Raw genomic sequence first — 19,292 nt, forward strand, 5'->3', positions numbered from 1 at the left:
TCACGTAGTCGATCACCATTGAGTGACAACATGTTGGTGCGACAGACGATCGACGTGTCGCCTAGTCGTGTAGCCAGCGGCTCTCTCTCTCGCTCGAGTAGCAATGGTCGCCGTGCCACCCCATCGACGCGGCGCCTAGTCGCGTGTGATCATTGCTCACTATCAGGTGACAGTCAGTTGGTGCACGGTCGACGCGGCGCCTAACTCATTAAGTCCATCTCTCACGCTTGAGAGGCAGAGGTAAGCATGCCACCCCGTCGACGCGGCTCCTAGTCGTGTAACCAGCGGCTCTCTCTCACGCTTGAGTAGCAGAGGTAAGCATGCCATCGACGCAGCGCCGGAAGAGGGGCGGATCGTCGTCAACGGGCCACCGGCGGCGCAGGAGGCTAGGCGCCAGAGCCAGACGTCCTGTTCACACCTCCAGCTGTGAACACATGCAGCTGTGAGCAGGGGGCGGGGCGCCAGAGCCAGACGTCCTCCCTCGCCACGAGAGCGTGGTCAAAGAGCACGACCGAGTTGAGAGCCCCTGAGATGACGCGGGAGAGAGGTGTGAAGAGGCGCGGCGCGAGAGCGCGGCGGAGTGGTGAGCTGAGAGCGCCCGCGTAGTGATGCAGCACGCGCTCATTGCCTGTTCACAGATGGAGGTGTGAAGAGACGCCGTTCACAGCGTAAGTGATGCAGCAGCGCGCTCGTTGCCGTTGTACTTTGGCCGCGCGTCGCCGTTGATGGCAAAATCCCACCAACGGCGCGCCGAGCCGCAGTACGCCTGTTCACACAACACACACGCAGCTGTGAAGAGACGCCGTGCACAGCTCGGCCGCCGCGCCGAGCCGCAGCACGCCCAGTGCGGCGAGAGGCTGGTGTAGGCGGAGACGGCGTCGGCCGTCTGCGCCGCCTGAGCGCCGTGCCCGTAGGCGAGCAGCCAGGTCGCGATCTCCTACGCTGTGAACGGCGTCTGTCCACGCCTCTAGCTGTGAGCAGGAGGCGAGCAGCCAGGTCGCGATCTCCTCGTGCCCCGTGTTGTCCCAAGCAAACTCGGAACCTGTTCACAGCGTCACGAATGTGAATAGACGCTGTTCACGGCATGTCCCTTGTCCCAGGCAAGCTCGGAGCCGTAGGGGAAGGGCATCGAGAGCCACCTGTGCACCCTCCGCTCCATCACTTGCTGCAGCTCTGCCGCCTTTGACAAGTAACGGCTGGGGTGGGTGACTCACTCGTTGTCAGCGCTCCGCAGTAGGGGCACCGCCTTTGATAGTCAACGGCTGAGGTTAGTCAGCCGCTAGTAAAGAGATGCCCCGCCGCAGGCCCGCCGCCTCGTTGGCCCACCCTTCTAGGAGGAGGTCGCGAAGCAGCGACTCGAAGATGGAGCCCACCTGTTCACGGCACGAACGTGTGAACGGCGTCTCTTCACAGCAGCGGCGGCTAAGTTCGGAGCCGCACCATCAGTCCCCACTGAGCGGTGCCCTGGCCGTTTCCAACCTTGCTCCACGCCTGCCCCGCCACGCGCTGCTGCTCGTGCGGGAATACCTCGCCACCGTGCTCCCACATCCCCATCGCCGTGCCGTGCGCGCGCTGCAGGTACCAGCGCCATCCGTGCCGCCTCGCCTGGCAAGTGTGACATGAACAGCGTCTCCTCTCACGCCGGTCTTACCGAGATTTGCCGAGATTCGCCGAGGTCTAAGCGAGGTCGAGTGCCGCCTCACCCGGGCGGGCCGGAAGCGGCGGCCGAGGCGGTAGAGGGACCAGTAGACGGCGGTCACGTGCGGGTAGTTGTACGCGCGCCTGTTCACACACGCACCGCTGTGAAGACGCTGTCTGCACCTCTGGCGTACAGTCACCCGCAGTACGCGCGCCATGACTCGAGCGAGTGCTGCTCCGACCAGCACTCGTTCCACGGGCAGCGGTCCTACGAGCAATAACGATGAAGGGTAGTAGTAACTACGTAGCGATAGCAGCACTCGTTCCACGGGCAGCGGTCCTACGGTTCACCAGTAGTTAATTACTGTTGATTAATTAGTGATGGCGGCACTCGCCCCACAGGCAACGGTCCGGCCAGCAGCGGCGACACGTCTGCGCCAGCAGCGGCGCTGCGGCGGCGGCAGCGCGGCCCTGCGAGCTGCCTTGGCGCTGCATCTCGTCTGACCTGTGAGATGAGTCACTAACTGTCAATCATTGATCGTGGCTGCTGGCTCGCTCTGCATCTCGTCTGGCCAAAAGGTCATCGACAGCCGGACGGCGTGGTCAACCGACGACTGCAGGAATCGGCGCCGGTCGGTCGAGTTGCCTAACCTCGGCGGATCTCCGCTGATCTCGCGAGATCTCGCGAACATCTGGTCCTCTCGCGGACTCTGGCGGAGCTGCCTTGGTAGAGCGACTCGTCGACAAACTCCTCGAGCCGCTCGATCTCGTCGTCCGAGGGCGAGCCTACCCAACAACCACTCCGTGGTGATTGGCGCGTGGTAACTGCTACCACGAGATCTCGTCTTCGTCTTGCGAGCCTACTCAATAATCGCCCAGTGTGAATTCGCGCGTGCTCCGAATCTTCATTCGATCCCGTTGTCGGAGGGCGAGCCCAGCTGCTTGACTGCCAGCGCGAGGGGCGTGGCTAGGCCCGCCTCGTCCGACAGCCCACCCACAAAGATGCGGTGGTCATCGAGCAGCCGCCGCCCGCCGCCGCCGCCCGCCGCCGGCCCGCCGCCCGCCGCCGTTGTCCTCTGGTCCCAGCCGAGGAAGGCGGCGTCGCGGTGCCTGTTCGCAGGTGGGATGTTTTGAGTAGACGCCGTTCACAGCTGGTCCCAGACAACGGAAGGGCGGCATCGCGGTGCCACGGGTCTGGATCGCCCTTGGGTAGCCACGCCTCCGTCGCCGCGTGACGGCCGAAACTCTTCACCAGCTCGCGCGCGGGCCGAGAGACGTACCTGTCCACGATGCATTTGATGTGAACAGACGCCGTTCACAGCGGATTTACGCTCGAGAGGCCGAGAGGCGCACAAGCTCACGCAGATGCGCAGCGGCGGCGCGCCTACGGGTCGGCTCCGAGAACGCTCCGAGAAGGTTCCGAGAAGGTTCGCACGCAGCGGCGGTGCGCCCGTGGAGGCAGAGCCGGGCCAGTGCAGCCGCAGCGACACGCGGCCGTCCTCTGCAGCGTGGCGAGGCAGGAGGGCGTACCTTTTTGTTATTGGGGCAGAGGGAGGGAGGGAGGGCGAGGGGTGGGCGAGGGGCGGGAGGGAGAGGGAGAAGGAGGACGGGGGGAGGGGGAGTCGGCGGGGGGGGGGGGGGGGGGGGGTTTAAAGGGGTATACCTTGTGACCCGGCCGGTGCGAGCGGCCGGGGACAGGCCAAACGAAACCCCCTCCAGAGGAGCAACCGGGGGGACCTGGCATTGAATAATCTGTGGGTGCCAATGAAAGGGGGGGGGCCCCCGTCCAGAGAAGCAGCCCGGGGGGCCCGTCAATGATTAAATTGGAGTTGTTCCAGAGAGGGGGGGGCGCCCCCTTCAGAAAAGCAACCGGGGGGGCCTGGGATCAACAAAATTTGGGTTGCTAATGAGAGGGAGCGGCACCACGTCCAGAGCAGCAGCCGGCGTGACCTGTCATTGACTAATCTGTAGTTGCTCAAGAGAGGGAGCGGCACCACGTCCAGAGCAGCAGCCGGCGTGACCTGTCATCGACTAATCTGTAGTTGCTAATGAGAGGGAGCGGCACCACGTCCAGAGCAGCAGCCGGCGTGACCTGTCATCGACTAATCTGTAGTTGCTAATGAGAGGGAGCGGCACCACGTCCAGAGCAGCAGCCGGCGTGACCTGTCATTGACTAATCTGTAGTTGCTAATGAGAGGGAGCGGCACCACGTCCAGAGCAGCAGCCGGCGTGACCTGTCATTGACTAATATGCAGTTGCTAATGAGAGGGAGCGGCACCACGTCCAGAGCAGCAGCCGGCGCGACCTGTCATTGACTAATCTGTAGTTGCTAATGAGAGGGAGCGGCACCACGTCCAGAGCAGCAGCCGGCGTGACCTGTCATTGACTAATCTGTAGTTGCTAATGAGAGGGAGCGGCACCACGTCCAGAGCAGCAGCCGGCGTGACCTGTCATCGACTAATCTGTAGTTGCTAATGAGAGGGAGCGGCACCACGTCCAGAGCAGCAGCCGGCGTGACCTGTCATCGACTAATCTGTAGTTGCTAATGAGAGGGAGCGGCACCACGTCCAGAGCAGCAGCCGGCGTGACCTGTCATTGACTAATATGCAGTTGCTAATGAGAGGGAGCGGCACCACGTCCAGAGCAGCAGCCGGCGTGACCTGTCATCGACTAATCTGTAGTTGCTAATGAGAGGGAGCGGCACCACGTCCAGAGCAGCAGCCGGCGTGACCTGTCATTGACTAATATGCAGTTGCTAATGAGAGGGAGCGGCACCACGTCCAGAGCAGCAGCCGGCGTGACCTGTCATCGACTAATCTGTAGTTGCTAATGAGAGGGAGCGGCACCACGTCCAGAGCAGCAGCCGGCGTGACCTGTCATTGACTAATATGCAGTTGCTAATGAGAGGGAGCGGCACCACGTCCAGAGCAGCAGCCGGCGCGACCTGTCATTGACTAATATGCAGTTGCTAATGAGAGGGAGCGGCACCACGTCCAGAGCAGCAGCCGGCGCGACCTGTCATTGACTAATCTGTAGTTGCTAATGAGAGGGAGCGGCACCACGTCCAGAGCAGCAGCCGGCGTGACCGCGGGAGGAAGCGGAAGTGGAAAGGCCTCGCCGCCGGCTCCCTCGCCGCCAACGCCGCCCTCGCCTCCTCCCTCGCCTCCTCCCTCGCCGCCTCTGCCGGGCAGCCGCAGCAGCAGGGTGGCGTTGGTGTGGTCCAGGGGAAGGACCGGCCCTGGGTGCAGCACCTGTTCACAGCGCAGAGGTGTGGAGAGACGCCGCAGAGTAAACAAGGTGGAGAGAGACCCGGACCCGCGCACCAACACGGGCATGCCGTGCGCTAGCAGCGTCGCCTGGTCCCACACCTCGAGCTGTGAACGGCTGCTCTTCACGGCCTCTCTCCCACAGGAAAGAGCGCTAGCAGCGTCGCCTCGACCGCACGCACGGACGGAGCGACGACCATCCGCACGCCGTACCTGTTCACAGCGACGCGCTGTGAAGAGACGCCGTTCACACCGCGGGGCGACGACCATCTGCACGCCGTACCTGTTCACAGCGACGCGCTGTGAAGAGACGCCGTTCACACCGCGGGGCGACGACCATCCGCACGCCGTACCTGTTCACAGCGACGCGCTATGAAGAGACGCCGTTCACACCGCGGGGCGGCGACCATCCGCACGCCGTACCTGTTCACAGCGACGCGCTGTGAAGAGACGCCGTTCACACCGCGGGGCGACGACCATCCGCACGCCGTACCTGTTCACAGCGACGCGCTGTGAAGAGACGCCGTTCACACCGCGGGGCGACGACCATCCGCACGCCGTACCTGTTCACAGTGACGCGCTGTGAAGAGACGCCGTTCACACCGCGGGGCGACGACCATCCGCACGCCGTACCTGTTCACAGCGACGCGCTGTGAAGAGACGCCGTTCACACCGCGGGGCGACGACCATCCGCACGCCGCGCCTGTTCACAGCGACGCGCTGTGAAGAGACGCCGTTCACACCGCGGGGCGACGACCATCCGCACGCCGTACCTGTTCACAGCGACGCGCTGTGAAGAGACGCCGTTCACACCGCGGGGCGACGACCATCCGCACGCCGCACCTGTTCACAGCGACGCGCTGTGAAGAGACGCCGTTCACACCGCGGGGCGACGACCATCCGCACGCCGTACCTGTTCACAGCGACGCGCTGTGAAGAGACGCCGTTCACACCGCGGGGCGACGACCATCCGCACGCCGCACCTGTTCACAGCGACGCGCTGTGAAGAGACGCCGTTCACACCGCGGGGCGACGACCATCCGCACGCCGTACCTGTTCACAGCGACGCGCTGTGAAGAGACGCCGTTCACACCGCGGGGCGACGACCATCCGCACGCCGTACCTGTTCACAGCGACGCGCTGTGAAGAGACGCCGTTCACACCGCGGGGCGACGACCATCCGCACGCCGCACCTGTTCACAGCGACGCGCTGTGAAGAGACGCCGTTCACACCGCGGGGCGACGACCATCCGCACGCCGTACCTGTTCACAGCGACGCGCTGTGAAGAGACGCCGTTCACACCGCGGGGCGACGACCATCCGCACGCCGTACCTGTTCACAGCGACGCGCTGTGAAGAGACGCCGTTCACACCGCGGGGCGACGACCATCCGCACGCCGTACCTGTTCACAGCGACGCGCTGTGAAGAGACGCCGTTCGCACCGCGGGGCGACGACCATCCGCACGCCGTACCTGTTCACAGCGACGCGCTGTGAAGAGACGCCGTTCACACCGCGGGGCGACGACCATCCGCACGCCGTACCTGTTCACAGCGACGCGCTGTGAAGAGACGCCGTTCACACCGCGGGGCGACGACCATCCGCACGCCGTACCTGTTCACAGCGACGCGCTGTGAAGAGACGCCGTTCGCACCGCGGGGCGACGACCATCCGCATATGCCGCACGTGCGCGACTGCCCAGGAGTGAGGACTGCGCTAGTCGGCTCCACCCACGCCGCCGCCTCCTTCCACTCGCCTGCTGACACGCGCGCGCGTGGAGCACTGCCGCACCGCCTCTCCCCCGCCACACCTCTTGTCCCGCTCGCCGAGCCCAAAGCCGCGGCTGTGCAGCATCAGCTGGTGCGTGTTTTCGTACATCGTCTCGCCGCGCACCGCGTCTTCGGAGCGGAGAGGGCGCCACGCCTGTTCATAGCTGGCGGTGTGAAGAGACGCCGTTCACAGCTGTCTTCGGAGCGGAGGGGGCGCCTCGCCTCGAACTCGCTGCCCGTCGAAGGCAGCAGCAGCAGGACGGGGCCGGCGCCTGATCACAGCGCATGGGGTGTGAACGGCGCCTCTTCACGGGAAGCGGCAAAGGCAGCAGCAAGGCGGCAGCCGGCGCCTGTGGCGCGTGTGACCTGGACGTACCCACCTCCTGCTAGCAGCGCGGGCTCGACAAAGACACACTTGGCCGCCACGTCCGGCAGGTCCTGTTCACCGCAGGCCACTGTGAAGAGGCGCTGCTCACAGCCCGGAGGTACCACCGCGCAAGTCCTTGTCCGCGAAGAACTGGTTGAAGGGCATCGAGACGCCAAGATCGGCCACCTCGATCGGCGCGCCGCCCTCGTTGGTAAGGCGCCTAGAAAAGGAAAGGCATTAGGTAGAGAGAGGAAGCACCGTCCTTGGCCTCTGCTCCCGTTGGCCAGGCGCCACAGCAGCAGCAGCGCGCCTCTGCTGTCCTCCCCAAGCTCTCGCTCCACCCCTAGGGCCTGGCGGCGACCGCCGCCACCGCCCTTGCCGCTCAGCGTGTCGCCGCCGCCGAGGGCGCGGCACTCGGCGTCGGCGGCTGAGAACCGCCCGCGCAGGCCGATGCGCGTGCGGCCGCGCCATGACTGTGCTGATTCGGCGGCGAGGGGTCCGGCGCCTGTCAGGGCACACCTCACTGTATCTGACGCAGCCCCGGCATCTGAGGCGGTGAGGGGTGGGCGACTCGCGTGCTTTTCCCTCGCTTCTCCCTCCACAGGTTCGCTGCCCACGCCGGCGCAGCCACGCAATGCTGTGTTGGCCACTCTTCTCTACAAGGCGAGGGGTCCGGCGCCAGCTCCGACGCCGACGCTGGTGCAGCCAATCAGCTGCGGGGCGCGGCCGCCGCCTTCGGCGCACAAGCAACTGCGGCGGCACGCGCGGAGCATGTAGCCCTGGTTCTCGACACACTCGCCCACCTCGGCCCACCCGCCGCAGCGGCCGTCCGAGTCGGAGGCGCCTGAAGGAGCCATGGACGGGTCGCAGACATGTCCATCCCTCGCCGCAGCGGCCGTCCGCGTCGGAGGCGCCTGAAGGAGTCATGGACGGGTCGCAGACATGTCCATCCCTCGCCGCAGCGGCCGTCCGCGTCGGAGGCGCCTGAAGGAGTCATGGACGGGTCGCAGACATGTCCATCCCTCGCCGCAGCGGCCGTCCGCGTCGGAGGCGCCTGAAGGAGTCATGGACGGGTCGCAGACATGTCCATCCCTCGCCGCAGCGGCCGTCCGCGTCGGAGGCGCCTGAAGGAGTCATGGACGGGTCGCAGACATGTCCATCCCTCGCCGCAGCGGCCGTCCGCGTCGGAGGCGCCTGAAGGAGTCATGGACGGGTCGCAGACATGTCCATCCCTCGCCGCAGCGGCCGTCCGCGTCGGAGGCGCCTGAAGGAGTCATGGACGGGTCGCAGACATGTCCATCCCTCGCCGCAGCGGCCGTCCGCGTCGGAGGCGCCTGAAGGAGTCATGGACGGGTCGCAGACATGTCCATCCCTCGCCGCAGCGGCCGTCCGCGTCGGAGGCGCCTGAAGGAGTCATGGACGGGTCGCAGACATGTCCATCCCTCGCCGCAGCGGCCGTCCGCGTCGGAGGCGCCTGAAGGAGTCATGGACGGGTCGCAGACATGTCCATCCCTCGCCGCAGCGGCCGTCCGCGTCGGAGGCGCCTGAAGGAGTCATGGACGGGTCGCAGACATGTCCATCCCTCGCCGCAGCGGCCGTCCGCGTCGGAGGCGCCTGAAGGAGTCATGGACGGGTCGCAGACATGTCCATCCCTCGCCGCAGCGGCCGTCCGCGTCGGAGGCGCCTGAAGGAGTCATGGACGGGTCGCAGACATGTCCATCCCTCGCCGCAGCGGCCGTCCGCGTCGGCAAGCGCCTAGAGAGTATGTGATGGACACGTCGAGATGCGTCCTGCCTGCAATTTGGCGGCAACACCAGAGAGTCGGAGGCGCCCTTGCAGCCGTCAGCTTGGCCAGAGCCGGTGGCAGAGGGAGCAGACGGGCGGGCTAGCCGGATCGTGAGGTCGCCGAGCCGATGCTGACCACTCGCCTTTCCGCCCTTGAGCGGCGGCATCGTGTAGCTAAAGTCGCCTCCGATCGCGTGCGGGCGGAGCAGCCCGATCGTGCCGCGAGGCTCGAGGCCGACGGCGAAGCTCGAGGTGTTGAAGCGGCGCAGCCCGTCGCCGCCGCTGCCGCCGCACATGCGGCAGCTGTGGCGGCACGCGCGGTGCATGAAGCCTGGGTTGCTCTCGCACCTATGATCAGCTCCTTGCAATCAATCCGAGACATCACGCAAGGGCGCGTGATGCCCGGGATGGCACCTATCATTATTGTCTGCCTGTGGACCGTTCCTGCCAAGGACCGGTGCATGCAGCTGTGACTGCTCTCGCACTCGGAGGTGGGCCGCCGCGATGCCCACTCGCCGCACCTAGTGACATCCCTCGGACATGGTCGTGGACGTGTCTCGGACATGTCCCACCCATCCGGACCACTCGACGTACCGCGCATCGGTGTCCTCGCACACTCCTGCCGCAGCGGCGCCTCGATTCCCGCCCGGAGCGCTGCACCGACTAGCAGGGCTGACGGACGGGTCGCACCGAAGCAGCTCCGGCGGCCTCACAGAAAGCACCACTTCCAACGGAGGGGAGGAGGAGAGGTTGGAAGCCACGACGAGTGCGCGCTTGGCTCCTAGTTGCTGCGGCTGGGCTTGCAGCAGCCTCAGCCTCGAGTCGACGGCAGCGGCTCGCTTTGCTGATGCCGCGAGGCCGTGGCCGTAGAAGTTGAGCGTCAGAGCTAGCAGCACGAGCGCCACGACCATCGCTCGGAGTGGGATGCACATGGCTGCCAGAGGATGGCGAGAAGTGAGAACTGACCGCGCGGACGCGGTTACACGACCCAGTAAAACCCTCGAACGGACCGCGCGACCAAGACGGCGCCATCGCAAAAAGAAGAATTCAACGTAGCAGTTAAGGGGAAACCCGGTACACGGAGCCCTCTCGGAGAACTGTGTTTACTTTAAGGCCCTTGCCCTGTGAATGCGCACCCCCCCTAGCTAGGGGTCAGGGCTCTCTAGCCCGTAGCCCGATGCCGATCATCCGGCTCGCTGGGTGCGCTTCTCAGCTCCCCGGCCCTGGATGTGAGGTTGATGACTGCACTCCAAGTGCTCCAAGTACGTACATCGACACAGGTACCCAAAGAGGCACAGCCGGCGACGGACCTTTAGAAGGCGCCGTCGTCCTCATAGAGGTGGGCACGATCGGGGGGACAGTCGAATCCGCGAGCACACCGTAGTGCTCGCCGAAAAGAAGAAATACAGCAACCTTAATCTCACCACTTCTGTGTGTGGAGCAATTTACCGTACCGTACCTTACCTTCGGCAAGAGACGGGCCAAGCAATACATCGCTTGACCCGCAACCTCCTGAGGATCTACCAGAGGCCGCACTTCTCCGGCTCCAGCTCTCAGCTGTAGTCGCAGTCCCTACCGACTACCGCGCTCTGGCACTTGAGCTCACGTAACGAAGAGCAGCGGCGACATCCCGAGCAAGCAGCCAATCGTGACGCCTGCCGACAGCCCCCCAAAGGAGGCGATGCGTGCCGCCGTGGTTGCTCGTTGCGCGGCTGACAGCCGCGGCGTAGGCAGGCCCATCCTCTCGCTGGCCTGCTCAATGGCGTCGGCGAGCCGCAGACCCACGAGATTGCTCATCAGGTTGCCTAGGCCGGCGGCTGCCATCGTGCTCACGTATTGCGAGAAGTGCGAGTCGATGGTCTCGCCAAAGGTGATCATCAGGAAATTGTCCGCGAAGCCGAAGCCGATCATCGGCACTCCCACCGAGACAGAGAGCTTCGCCAGCTCCCCTCGCGCAGGGGCGGCCAGCGAGCCCTCCCCCTCCCCGTCGCCTGTAGCACGGGCCTGCTGCTCCTGCCACCGCTGGAGCGCATCGTACTTGACGGTGCCCGGAAGCGCTGCGAAGAAGCTCGTGCGGCCCCTCCCCGCGCTCGCCACCGCCTCAGCTCCCTCTGCGCCCGAGAGGCGCAGCACGCTGTTTTTGAAGTCGCTCGACAGGTACGCAAAGAAAGCCGTCTTGCCGCGCCCCTGCGCCGCCGCAATCGCCGCCGCCTTTGCTTTCTCGCTGTCCGTAAGGCTCGGCGCAGCTCCTTCTCCATTCCAAACGGCTGTTCCGCACGGATCTCGGAGAACGGAGGCTTCTCGGAGGAAGGACCGAGCCAGCTCCGGATTCTGATGCATGACCTGCGAGATGCCGAGCCGCTCCGCGAAAGTGAGGGGCGCTTTCACCTCCGCCTGCGCTGCCTTTGTCATCGCGCGCAGCTCGTTGGCCGGCTGTGCACATTTCGTGGCCGAGCACCAAGTAGAGCTCGTCAGCCGTCGGGCTCTGAAGCGAGCGCAGCCCGCCATCGCCCGGGGGCGAGTTTGCCAGCTCTCGAGGTTCTCGAGGTGGATATACTTTGGCCGCGTTGGGTAGCGAGGATTGGTGCCAGCTCGTATGGGACGGCCGTCGTTGCGTTGCATTTACTACATCTACCGGATTTTTTTGAGCTTAGCCTTCGATTTTTTATGGGTTGTACATTTTTTAGTGTACTTTTCTCTCTCTCTCTCCAGGGTATGTAGCTCTATTTCAAGTTTCGCGGCGCGTTTGCGCCAAGCGCGCTCCGCATACACAGCATCGAGAGAATCGTATGGAATGAAGAAAATGAAAAAAAGAAACCAGTTCGACCTAGACCTGGTATCGAGAGAAACGCACAAAGTAATAGGGGAGAAATGTCTTTTCGCTCCCTCTCTCTTCTTATGATACCCGTTTAAGATCTCTATTCGTCAAAGCGCGTCATAGGATTGGGGTTTGTTTGCAGGGCGGGAGGCCAGCCGCACAGAGACTGCACACACTTCACAGGCATGTAACAAGGCGTACCGCCGAGGTTGTATGCCCTTCTGCGTGCAGGGGAGAGAGAGCGAGAGGTGTTGAGGACCTCCTTTGTCTGCGGTATAGTGAAGTCCGGCTTGTGACGCGCGTCCTCGAGTTCTCGCGCTCTGGCCGGCAGGCGTATCCTCGCCCGCCTCATAGCGTCCGCCGCCTCCCCCAGAGAGAGCGCGGGCAGGTCGCGGTCGCCCGCTGCGGCTCGCACGGCCGACGCCAGGAGCATGGCGCTGCGGGTGTCCCCCGACTCCGCAACCAGCTCCACGTTCCCACCTGCGCGCACGTAGCAAGCGAGGGCGCGAACCGCCGCCTTGACGTGGTCGGTCGTGAGGCCCGCGAGCGCGTCGCGAACGGCGCAGGCGCCGCGCGCCACGCCCATCTCGTCGCCGCCGAGCAGGCGGGCGTAGGCCATGATCCGCAGCACTTGGATCACGCCGAAGATCTCGTGCTTGGTGGCAAGCGCGGCCTCCTGGAAGATCACGTAGCGCTGCAGGATCATTGAACCGCTCAGGAACACCTCCTTGATAACCTCCAGCGGGCCAGTCGGGGTGGAGAGGTCGATGCTGCCAATCTTGCGGACCGCGTCCTGGAAGGGGGCGCTGTGGATGGCCTCTCGGAGTGAGTTGTCCGGAAGGCCAGCCGGCGCGCGGTCGAACTTGCCCAACGCCGAGTCCTCGGAGTCGCCTGTCGAAGTCATGACTGGCGCCTTCCTCGAGGGCTCGAGCGATTCGTGAAGCTTGCGCAACCCCGCCAGGATCGAAGCGAACGGCTTGCCGTTGGTCAGCGCGTGTTGGTAGGTGGGTAGCCGCGCGTGAGGGGGGAAGGCGGCGGCGAGGGGGCCGGCGGGGGGGAGAGCGGTAGAGGAGGGGGCGGTGGGGATGGGGGCGATGGAGAGGGGGCCGGCGGGACGGGGGTCGGTGGAGAGGGAAGCGGCAGGGGGGGGGGCGGCAGGGGGGGGGGCGACGGTGGGGGGGGCGGCCCGGGGGGGGGCAGCGGGGAGGGGGGCTTGCGGGGGGAAGGGCGGTTTGGGAGGGGGAGGCCCTGGTGATGAAGCAGGACGAGGGGGGGTCCGTAAAGAGGTGGGCAATGGTCAAAATCGCCGTGGGGACCGGTGCGCCTAAAGGGGGTGGGCCGGCTGGGGGATATGGGGAAAAAAGGCTTTTTAAAATGTCTAAAGAAAAAAGGGGGACACAACCCTTTCGGGAATCGTGTGTCCCCCGAGTAGTTAGGCCTGTGTCCTACCCAAAGCATGAAAGAGTTTGGGACATCTGTGCACGGCGGCTGATGGCAAGCGCCGCCTTTGACCACGCAGAGCCGCTGCCTTTCACAACGGAGCCCGCCAATGCAGTCGCTCGTCGTCGAGCTTCCGCGGCGCGTGCGCGAGCCAGCACAAAATATGAGGGCGTGGGCAGGGGCCAGCCGCGCCACGCGCGGCCACGCGCACCTCACAAGCCAACCGCCGCCCCCGCAGCACGGCGGCGAGGTGAGCCTCGCAAACGACGCCGAGGGGGCAAAGCTGGCTCTCGCCGGGTGTGCCTCAGCGGCCGCGGGCGAGCAGGGCATGTGTGCGCCACGCGCCGCCGCTCCGGCCGGATCATACGGGCCTCCCTCCCGCGGCTCGTCGCAGGAGAGCGGGTCGATCCGATGATGCTCGGTGAAGATGCTCGGTCTGCTCTCGCCAAAAGTTTGTCCGACTCGACGTCTGGCCCCGGGCGTCGGGCCGTGGCGGCGACAGCAGGCGTGCTCCAGCGCCGCCTCGTGCGCGCGCACGCGCAGCGGCGGCGCCTCTGCACCACCCGAGTCGCCGCCCGGCCGAGCGAGGAGCAGAGAGACGACGATGAGAGACATGCTGATTCGGCAACGTAGAATTTTTTTTCGTCCCGCCCCTCCCCTGTGCGGAGCCCTTTGGCGGCCTGTTGTCCGGTCCTCTCTCCTAGATGGCTTGGCGCCTCGGCAAGAGCTCCGCGCTCCATGCCGCCGCCGGGCCGTCGAGCGACACAACGCAGCAGCCGCCGCTGCCCTTCGTGACTCGCGACTACTACCTCGAGCACCCTGCCGTCGCAGCGCTGACGGAGCAGCAGGTGGAGGCCGAGCGGAAGCGGCTCGGCGTCGTCGTCCACGGCGAGGACGTGCCGAAGCCGGTCGGCAGCTTTGTGCAGGCGTCGCTGCCTGAGCACGTGCTCGGCACGCTGCGCGCCGCCGGCTACGACTCGCCCACGCCTATCCAGCGCCAGGCCTGGCCGATCGCCATGAGCGGGCGGGATGTGGTCGGCCTGGCGGAGACGGGCTCCGGCAAGACGCTCGCCTACCTCCTCCCCGCCCTCGTGCACGCAAGCGCACAGCCGCCGCTCAAGGAGGGGGAGGGCCCGCTCTGCCTCGTTCTCGCCCCGACACGCGAGCTCGCCTGCCAGATCGAGAGCGAGGCGAGAGATAGCCGAGAGACAGCGGAGAGACAGCGGAGAGACAGCCGAGATCCAGCCGAGAGTAGAGTAACCGAGAGACAGCCGAGAGGGACAGCCGAGAGGGACAGCCGAGGTAGGGAGCCGAGCTGCAACCGCGCCCAGAGATGCCCAAGCGAAGTGGAAGCGTCTCTGCTCTGATCCGCCTCTGCCCGTTGCCGACCCTCAGGCCGCCCGCTTCGGCGCTCCGTGCGGCGTCCGCACCGCCGCAGTCTACGGCGGCGTGCCGAAGGCGGAGCAGGTGGCGCTGCTGCGCAAGGCGCCGGAGCTTGTGTTGCAGTCGAGACTACTCTGATGCTCTGACTCTCTGTTGCGAGGCTGCTCCACCGTGTAGCGCCTCGTGATCTGACTCTCTGACTCTCTCCCTTGCGCAAGGCGCCGGAGCTCCTCGTATCTCCACATATCTCCACATATCTCCCCGTATCTCCCGCAGGCGCCGGAGCTCCTCGTGGCCACGCCAGGCCGGCTGAACGAGCTGCTCTCCCCGTATCTCCCCGTATCTCCCCATATCTCCCCATATCTCCCCCGGGCCGGCTGAATTGAGCTGCTCTCCCCGTATCTCCCCATATCTCCCCATATCTCCCACAGGCCGGCTGAACGAGCTGCTCTCCCCGCATCTCCCCGTATCTCCCCATATCTCCCACAGGCCGGCTGAATGAGCTGCTCTCCCCATATCTCCCCATATCTCCCCATATCTCCCACAGGCCGGCTGAATGAGCTGCTCTCCAAGAAGAAGACGGAGCTGACTCGCTGCGCCTTGCTAGCGCTCGACGAGGCGGATCGGACGCTCGACCTCGGCTAATTAACTAAATGGCATTAGTTAATCAGTAGTTAATTAACAGGCGGATCGGATGCTCGACCTCGGCTAATTAACTAAATGGCATTAGTTAATCAGTAGTTAGTTAACAGGCGGATCGGATGCTCGACCTCGGCTAATTAACTAAATGGCATTAGTTAATCAGTAGTTAATTAACAGGCGGATCGGATGCTCGACCTCGGCGAATTAACTAAATGACATTAGTTAATCAGTCGTTAATTAACAGGCGGATCGGATGCTCGACCTCGGCTAATTAACTAAATGACATTAGTTAATCAGTAGTTAATTAACAGGCGGATCGGATGCTCGACCTCGGCTAATTAACTAAATGGCATTAGTTAATCAGCAGTTAATTAACAGGCGGATCGGATGCTCGACCTCGGCAAATTAACTAAATGACATTAGTTAATCAGCAGTTAATTAACAGGCGGATCGGATGCTCGACCGGCTAATTAACTAAATGGCATTAGTTAATCAGTCGTTAATTAACAGGCGGATCGGATGCTCGACCTCGGCAAATTAACTACATGGCATTAGTTAATCAGTCGTTAATGAACAGGCGGATCGGATGCTCGACCTCGGCAAATTAACTACATGACATTGGTTAATCAGTCGTTAATTAACAGGCGGATCGGATGCTCGACCTCGGCTAATTAACTAAATGACATTGGTTAATCAGTCGTTAATTAACAGGCGGATCGGATGCTCGACCTCGGCTTCGAGCCTCAGATCTCCCGCGATCTCCGAGATCTCGGCCAAATCTCGACGCATCTCGTCTCTCTTGGAGACTAGGCTTCGAGCCTCAGATCTCCCGCGATCTCCGAGATCTCGGCCAAATCTCGACGCATCTCGTCTCTCTTGGAGACTAGGCTTCGAGCCTCAGATCTCCCGCGATCTCCGAGATCTCGGCCAAATCTCGACGCATCTCGTCTCTCCTGGAGACTAGGCTTCGAGCCTCAGATCTCTGCGATCCTGGGCCACATGCGGCACGACAGGCAGAGCTTGCTCTTCTCCGCGACGTGGCCAGCCGAGGTGCTGACGAAGGTCCTCTCCTCAGCGACCAAGGACGGCCGTTTCTCCTCCTTAGGTGGCCGGCCGAGGTGCAGACGCTGGCGGGGCGGCTCATCGCGCCGTCGCACGTCATCGTGGAGGTCATATCTCCCGCATATCTCGCCATATCTCCCCCATGTCTCCCCCATATCTCGCCGTATCTCCCCCGCAGGTCGGTGGAGCACTCGCCACCTCCGGCCGCGCCACTCTGTCCGTCGAGCAGCTGTTGGCAGTGGGCATTTCTGATGAATTGCGGCTGTCAATAGGCCGCGCCGCCCTGCCCATCGACCATCCGTCGACACGTTGTGGTGTGAATGGTCGAGTGTTCATTAGGCCGCCCGCCTCTCCCTCGAGCAGCTTGCTGGTCGATGCCATTGATGAAGACCTAGTGAGAGCGAGTTTAGGCCGCGCCAACACCTCCATCGAGCAGCGCGTGCTGCTCTGCGACGACGCGGGCAAGATGGAGGCGCTGCTGACGCTGCTCGAGGAGGATGACACACAGTAGTAGTGGTTAGTTATGAGTCGTCACCGTTTGTGTGGAGGCGCTGCTCACGCTCCTCGAGGAGGTTGTGGATGGCTCGCGCCTGCTGCTCTTAATTAATTAATTAATTACTTAATGTTAATTACTTAATTAAGGTTGTGGATGGCTCGCGCCTGCTGCTCTTCACGTCGTCCAAGCGGCGCTGCGACGAGCTGACCAAGGAGCTGAGGCTCGAGATATGGGGAGATATGGGGAGATATGGGGAGATATGGGGAGATGCAGCTGACCATGGAGCTGAGGCTCGAGATATGGGGAGATATGGGGAGATATGGGGAGATATGGGGAGATACATCTGACCATGGAGCTGAGGCTCGAGATATGGGGAGATATGGGGAGATATGGGGAGAGCTGGGGCTCGATAGATGATGGCCTCCTCCCCTCATATCTCCCCGTATCTCCCCATATCTCCCCGTATCTCCCCCAGGCTCGACGGGTGGCCGGCTCTCGCGCTGCACGGCGACACGCCGTAGGAAGAGGATGGGGATGGAGGAGGAATGGCTGAGTGCTGACTAGTGAGGTGCCAATCCACAGGCGACAAGCCGCAGGGAGGAGGGGATGATTACGCGCCAGTGTTGAAGCAATGAGTACCCATTCACAGGCGACGAGCCGCAGGAGGGGCGCGACTTAATTAAGTAGTTAACATTCATTAATTAGTTAACGAACAGGCGAAACTCACAGGAGGAGCGCGCGATTGGGTCCTGCAATTAAAATGAATTAATATTTAATGATTAGTAAACAGGCGACAAGCCGCAGGAGGAGCGCGACTGGGTGCTGCAGCAGTTCCGCTCGGCGGAGCACCCGCTGCTCGTTGCGACGGATGTGGCGCAGCGCGGCCTCGACGTCAAAGGCGAGAGAAGGCCGAGATATTTCGAGATACAGTGTCGGCCATTCTTGGTTTGCGCTGCACGCAGCCACATCTCCGCATCGCGACGTCAAAAGCCGTCTCTGAGCTAGCGTATACACCACCGCGGAGACGCGTCCTCGATTTCTTTTTTAGGCGTCGCCGCGGTGATCAACGTCGACTGCCCGGAGACGTCCGAGGCGTACGTCCACCGCATCGGACGCACCGGCGAGCATTGCCCACTCCTGCCCCGCACCGCCCACCCACACCCACTCAGCTCGCACGCCCTTACCCGGACGATCCCCCGAACCCATGCGGGTTGCCGACCGGGGGTGTGGACAGCGTCTCATCTCACCAATCTCTCTCTCTTTCTTGGCAGGCCGCGCCGGCGAGGTCGGCCGCGCCTACACGCTGGTCACGCCGGGCGAGAAAAAAGGAAGCACAATTCGTCCGAGGCGCAAATCGATTTTTCTTTTTTTTTTTGCAGGTCACGCCGGCCGACGCGCGCATGTGCGACGACTTGGCGCCGACCCGCGCGGCGGCCACAACTCTAGGCGCTGTGGGCCGCGTCTCTTCACAGGCGCGTGTCTGGCTGTGAACAGGTGCAGGTGCTGCGCGACGCAAAGCAGGAGGTGCCGCCGGAGCTGCTGCGGCTCGCGGCGGAGGGGCGGGCGGCGAGGTACAAGCGGTACAAGTACAGCTGATGCACACAGAGGATGCAACGCCGATCTGAGACTGAAAAAAACGCGCGTTGCAAGTCTGACTAGTCAATCAATGTATGTCTGTCCGTTCTCGATTGTCAGTGCGTGTGATTTTCGGCTTGGGCCTCTTAACTTTCTCTTCCTGCCCCGCGGGGGGAGAGAAATCTCTGCACTCCTGGCGGCAGGAAGTACAGCTACAGGCTACAGCTGATTGCTGGAGAGCGAGCGCGCCACGGCGCGTCGGTGCGTCGAAACGCGTCGGCGGTCGAAAAGGCACTCAAGAGAGAGAGACGCGAGAGAGAGAGAGAGAGAGAGGGGGGGAGAGAGAGAGAGAGAGAGAGAAGAGAAGAGAGAGAGAGAGAGAGAGAGAGAGAGAGAGAGAGAGAGAGAGAGAGAGAGGAGAGAGAGACCATTGTCGCAGTAAAGAGAGTGGGTAGGTGACCGAGTACTAATCTTTCGCTCCGCGAACCCCCCTAACCGGTGCCCCCGGGGGGAACTGGCGTCTGCTGCTTACCACACCCCGCGCCCCGCGCCGTTCTGAGTGCCCGCCGATCTAGCTTTATGGAGGCTGGTGTCGAGCGGCTCGCGTCGGCGGGCCGAGCGCTCGACAAGGTCCGAACGGGTCTGAAGCTCGTCGACACCGTGCTCAAGATCGGCGAGGGCGCCGGGCTGCCTCTCATTCCGGCGGTGTGTAGCGCGGCTCGCGGCGTCCTTCAAGTCGAGGAGATGGAGAATGCAGATTGTAGATCCTAGCGCCCAGCCATCCGCCCCAGATGTGAGATCGAAGATTGAAAATGGAGGTCGTAGATTGCTGCCGGCGGCGACAGTGGCCAAGTAGAAGATTGGAGATTGGAGATGAGAGATGGTCAGTGTGAATGAATCCAAATTGCATCTCCTTGAAGGTTTGAGCCCCCCTCCTCCCCCGGGCCCCCGAATCGAGATTGGAGATTGGAGATTGGCTATTGGAGATGGAGATCGGAGATCTGACTGAATCCGGCCTAAGATGACGACGTTGGAGATTGGAGATTGAAGAT

General features: G+C 63.4%; 4 protein-coding genes across 4 annotated transcripts; 2 read left to right on the forward strand and 2 right to left on the reverse strand.

Moving 5' to 3' along the window:
* Positions 1-162: 162 nt before the first annotated feature.
* On the reverse strand, positions 163-9,850 carry EMIHUDRAFT_456179 (hypothetical protein; the record flags this gene model as incomplete). The annotated part of the gene is made up of 25 exons (XM_005784237.1): positions 9,419-9,850; positions 9,310-9,345; positions 8,817-9,172; positions 8,682-8,723; positions 8,542-8,583; positions 8,402-8,443; positions 8,262-8,303; positions 8,122-8,163; positions 7,982-8,023; positions 7,791-7,883; positions 7,642-7,695; positions 7,334-7,544; positions 7,162-7,259; positions 6,864-6,944; positions 6,558-6,659; positions 2,329-2,424; positions 2,227-2,284; positions 2,030-2,087; positions 1,860-1,906; positions 1,704-1,782; positions 1,441-1,605; positions 1,148-1,180; positions 811-937; positions 419-526; positions 163-200 (listed from the first exon to the last, which is right to left on the reverse strand). Exons 1-25 carry the CDS (start codon positions 9,754-9,756, stop codon positions 163-165), a joined length of 2,430 nt encoding a protein of 809 aa, XP_005784294.1. The 5' UTR covers positions 9,757-9,850.
* A 576-nt stretch (positions 9,851-10,426) lies between these two features.
* EMIHUDRAFT_231304 (Hypothetical protein) lies at positions 10,427-11,236 on the reverse strand (the record flags this gene model as incomplete). Its single annotated transcript, XM_005784238.1, has 1 exon — positions 10,427-11,236. The coding sequence occupies one exon, from the start codon at positions 11,234-11,236 to the stop codon at positions 10,427-10,429; it is 810 nt and encodes a 269-aa protein (XP_005784295.1).
* A 1,955-nt stretch (positions 11,237-13,191) lies between these two features.
* On the forward strand, positions 13,192-13,497 carry EMIHUDRAFT_231306 (hypothetical protein; the record flags this gene model as incomplete). The annotated part of the gene is made up of 1 exon (XM_005784239.1): positions 13,192-13,497. The coding sequence occupies one exon, from the start codon at positions 13,192-13,194 to the stop codon at positions 13,495-13,497; it is 306 nt and encodes a 101-aa protein (XP_005784296.1).
* Positions 13,498-13,773: 276 nt separating this feature from the next.
* EMIHUDRAFT_456181 (hypothetical protein) lies at positions 13,774-18,454 on the forward strand. Its single transcript, XM_005784240.1, has 15 exons — positions 13,774-14,272; positions 14,478-14,567; positions 14,742-14,769; positions 15,013-15,105; positions 16,072-16,144; positions 16,213-16,276; positions 16,348-16,477; positions 16,580-16,665; positions 16,812-16,885; positions 17,141-17,172; positions 17,456-17,563; positions 17,714-17,785; positions 17,937-17,971; positions 18,045-18,080; positions 18,160-18,454. Exons 1-15 carry the CDS (start codon positions 13,787-13,789, stop codon positions 18,259-18,261), a joined length of 1,509 nt encoding a protein of 502 aa, XP_005784297.1. The 5' UTR covers positions 13,774-13,786; the 3' UTR covers positions 18,262-18,454.
* Positions 18,455-19,292: the final 838 nt, after the last annotated feature.

Source organism: Emiliania huxleyi (genome assembly GCF_000372725.1).
Source record: "Emiliania huxleyi CCMP1516 chromosome Unknown EMIHUscaffold_171, whole genome shotgun sequence".
NCBI lineage: Eukaryota > Haptophyta > Isochrysidales > Noelaerhabdaceae > Emiliania > Emiliania huxleyi.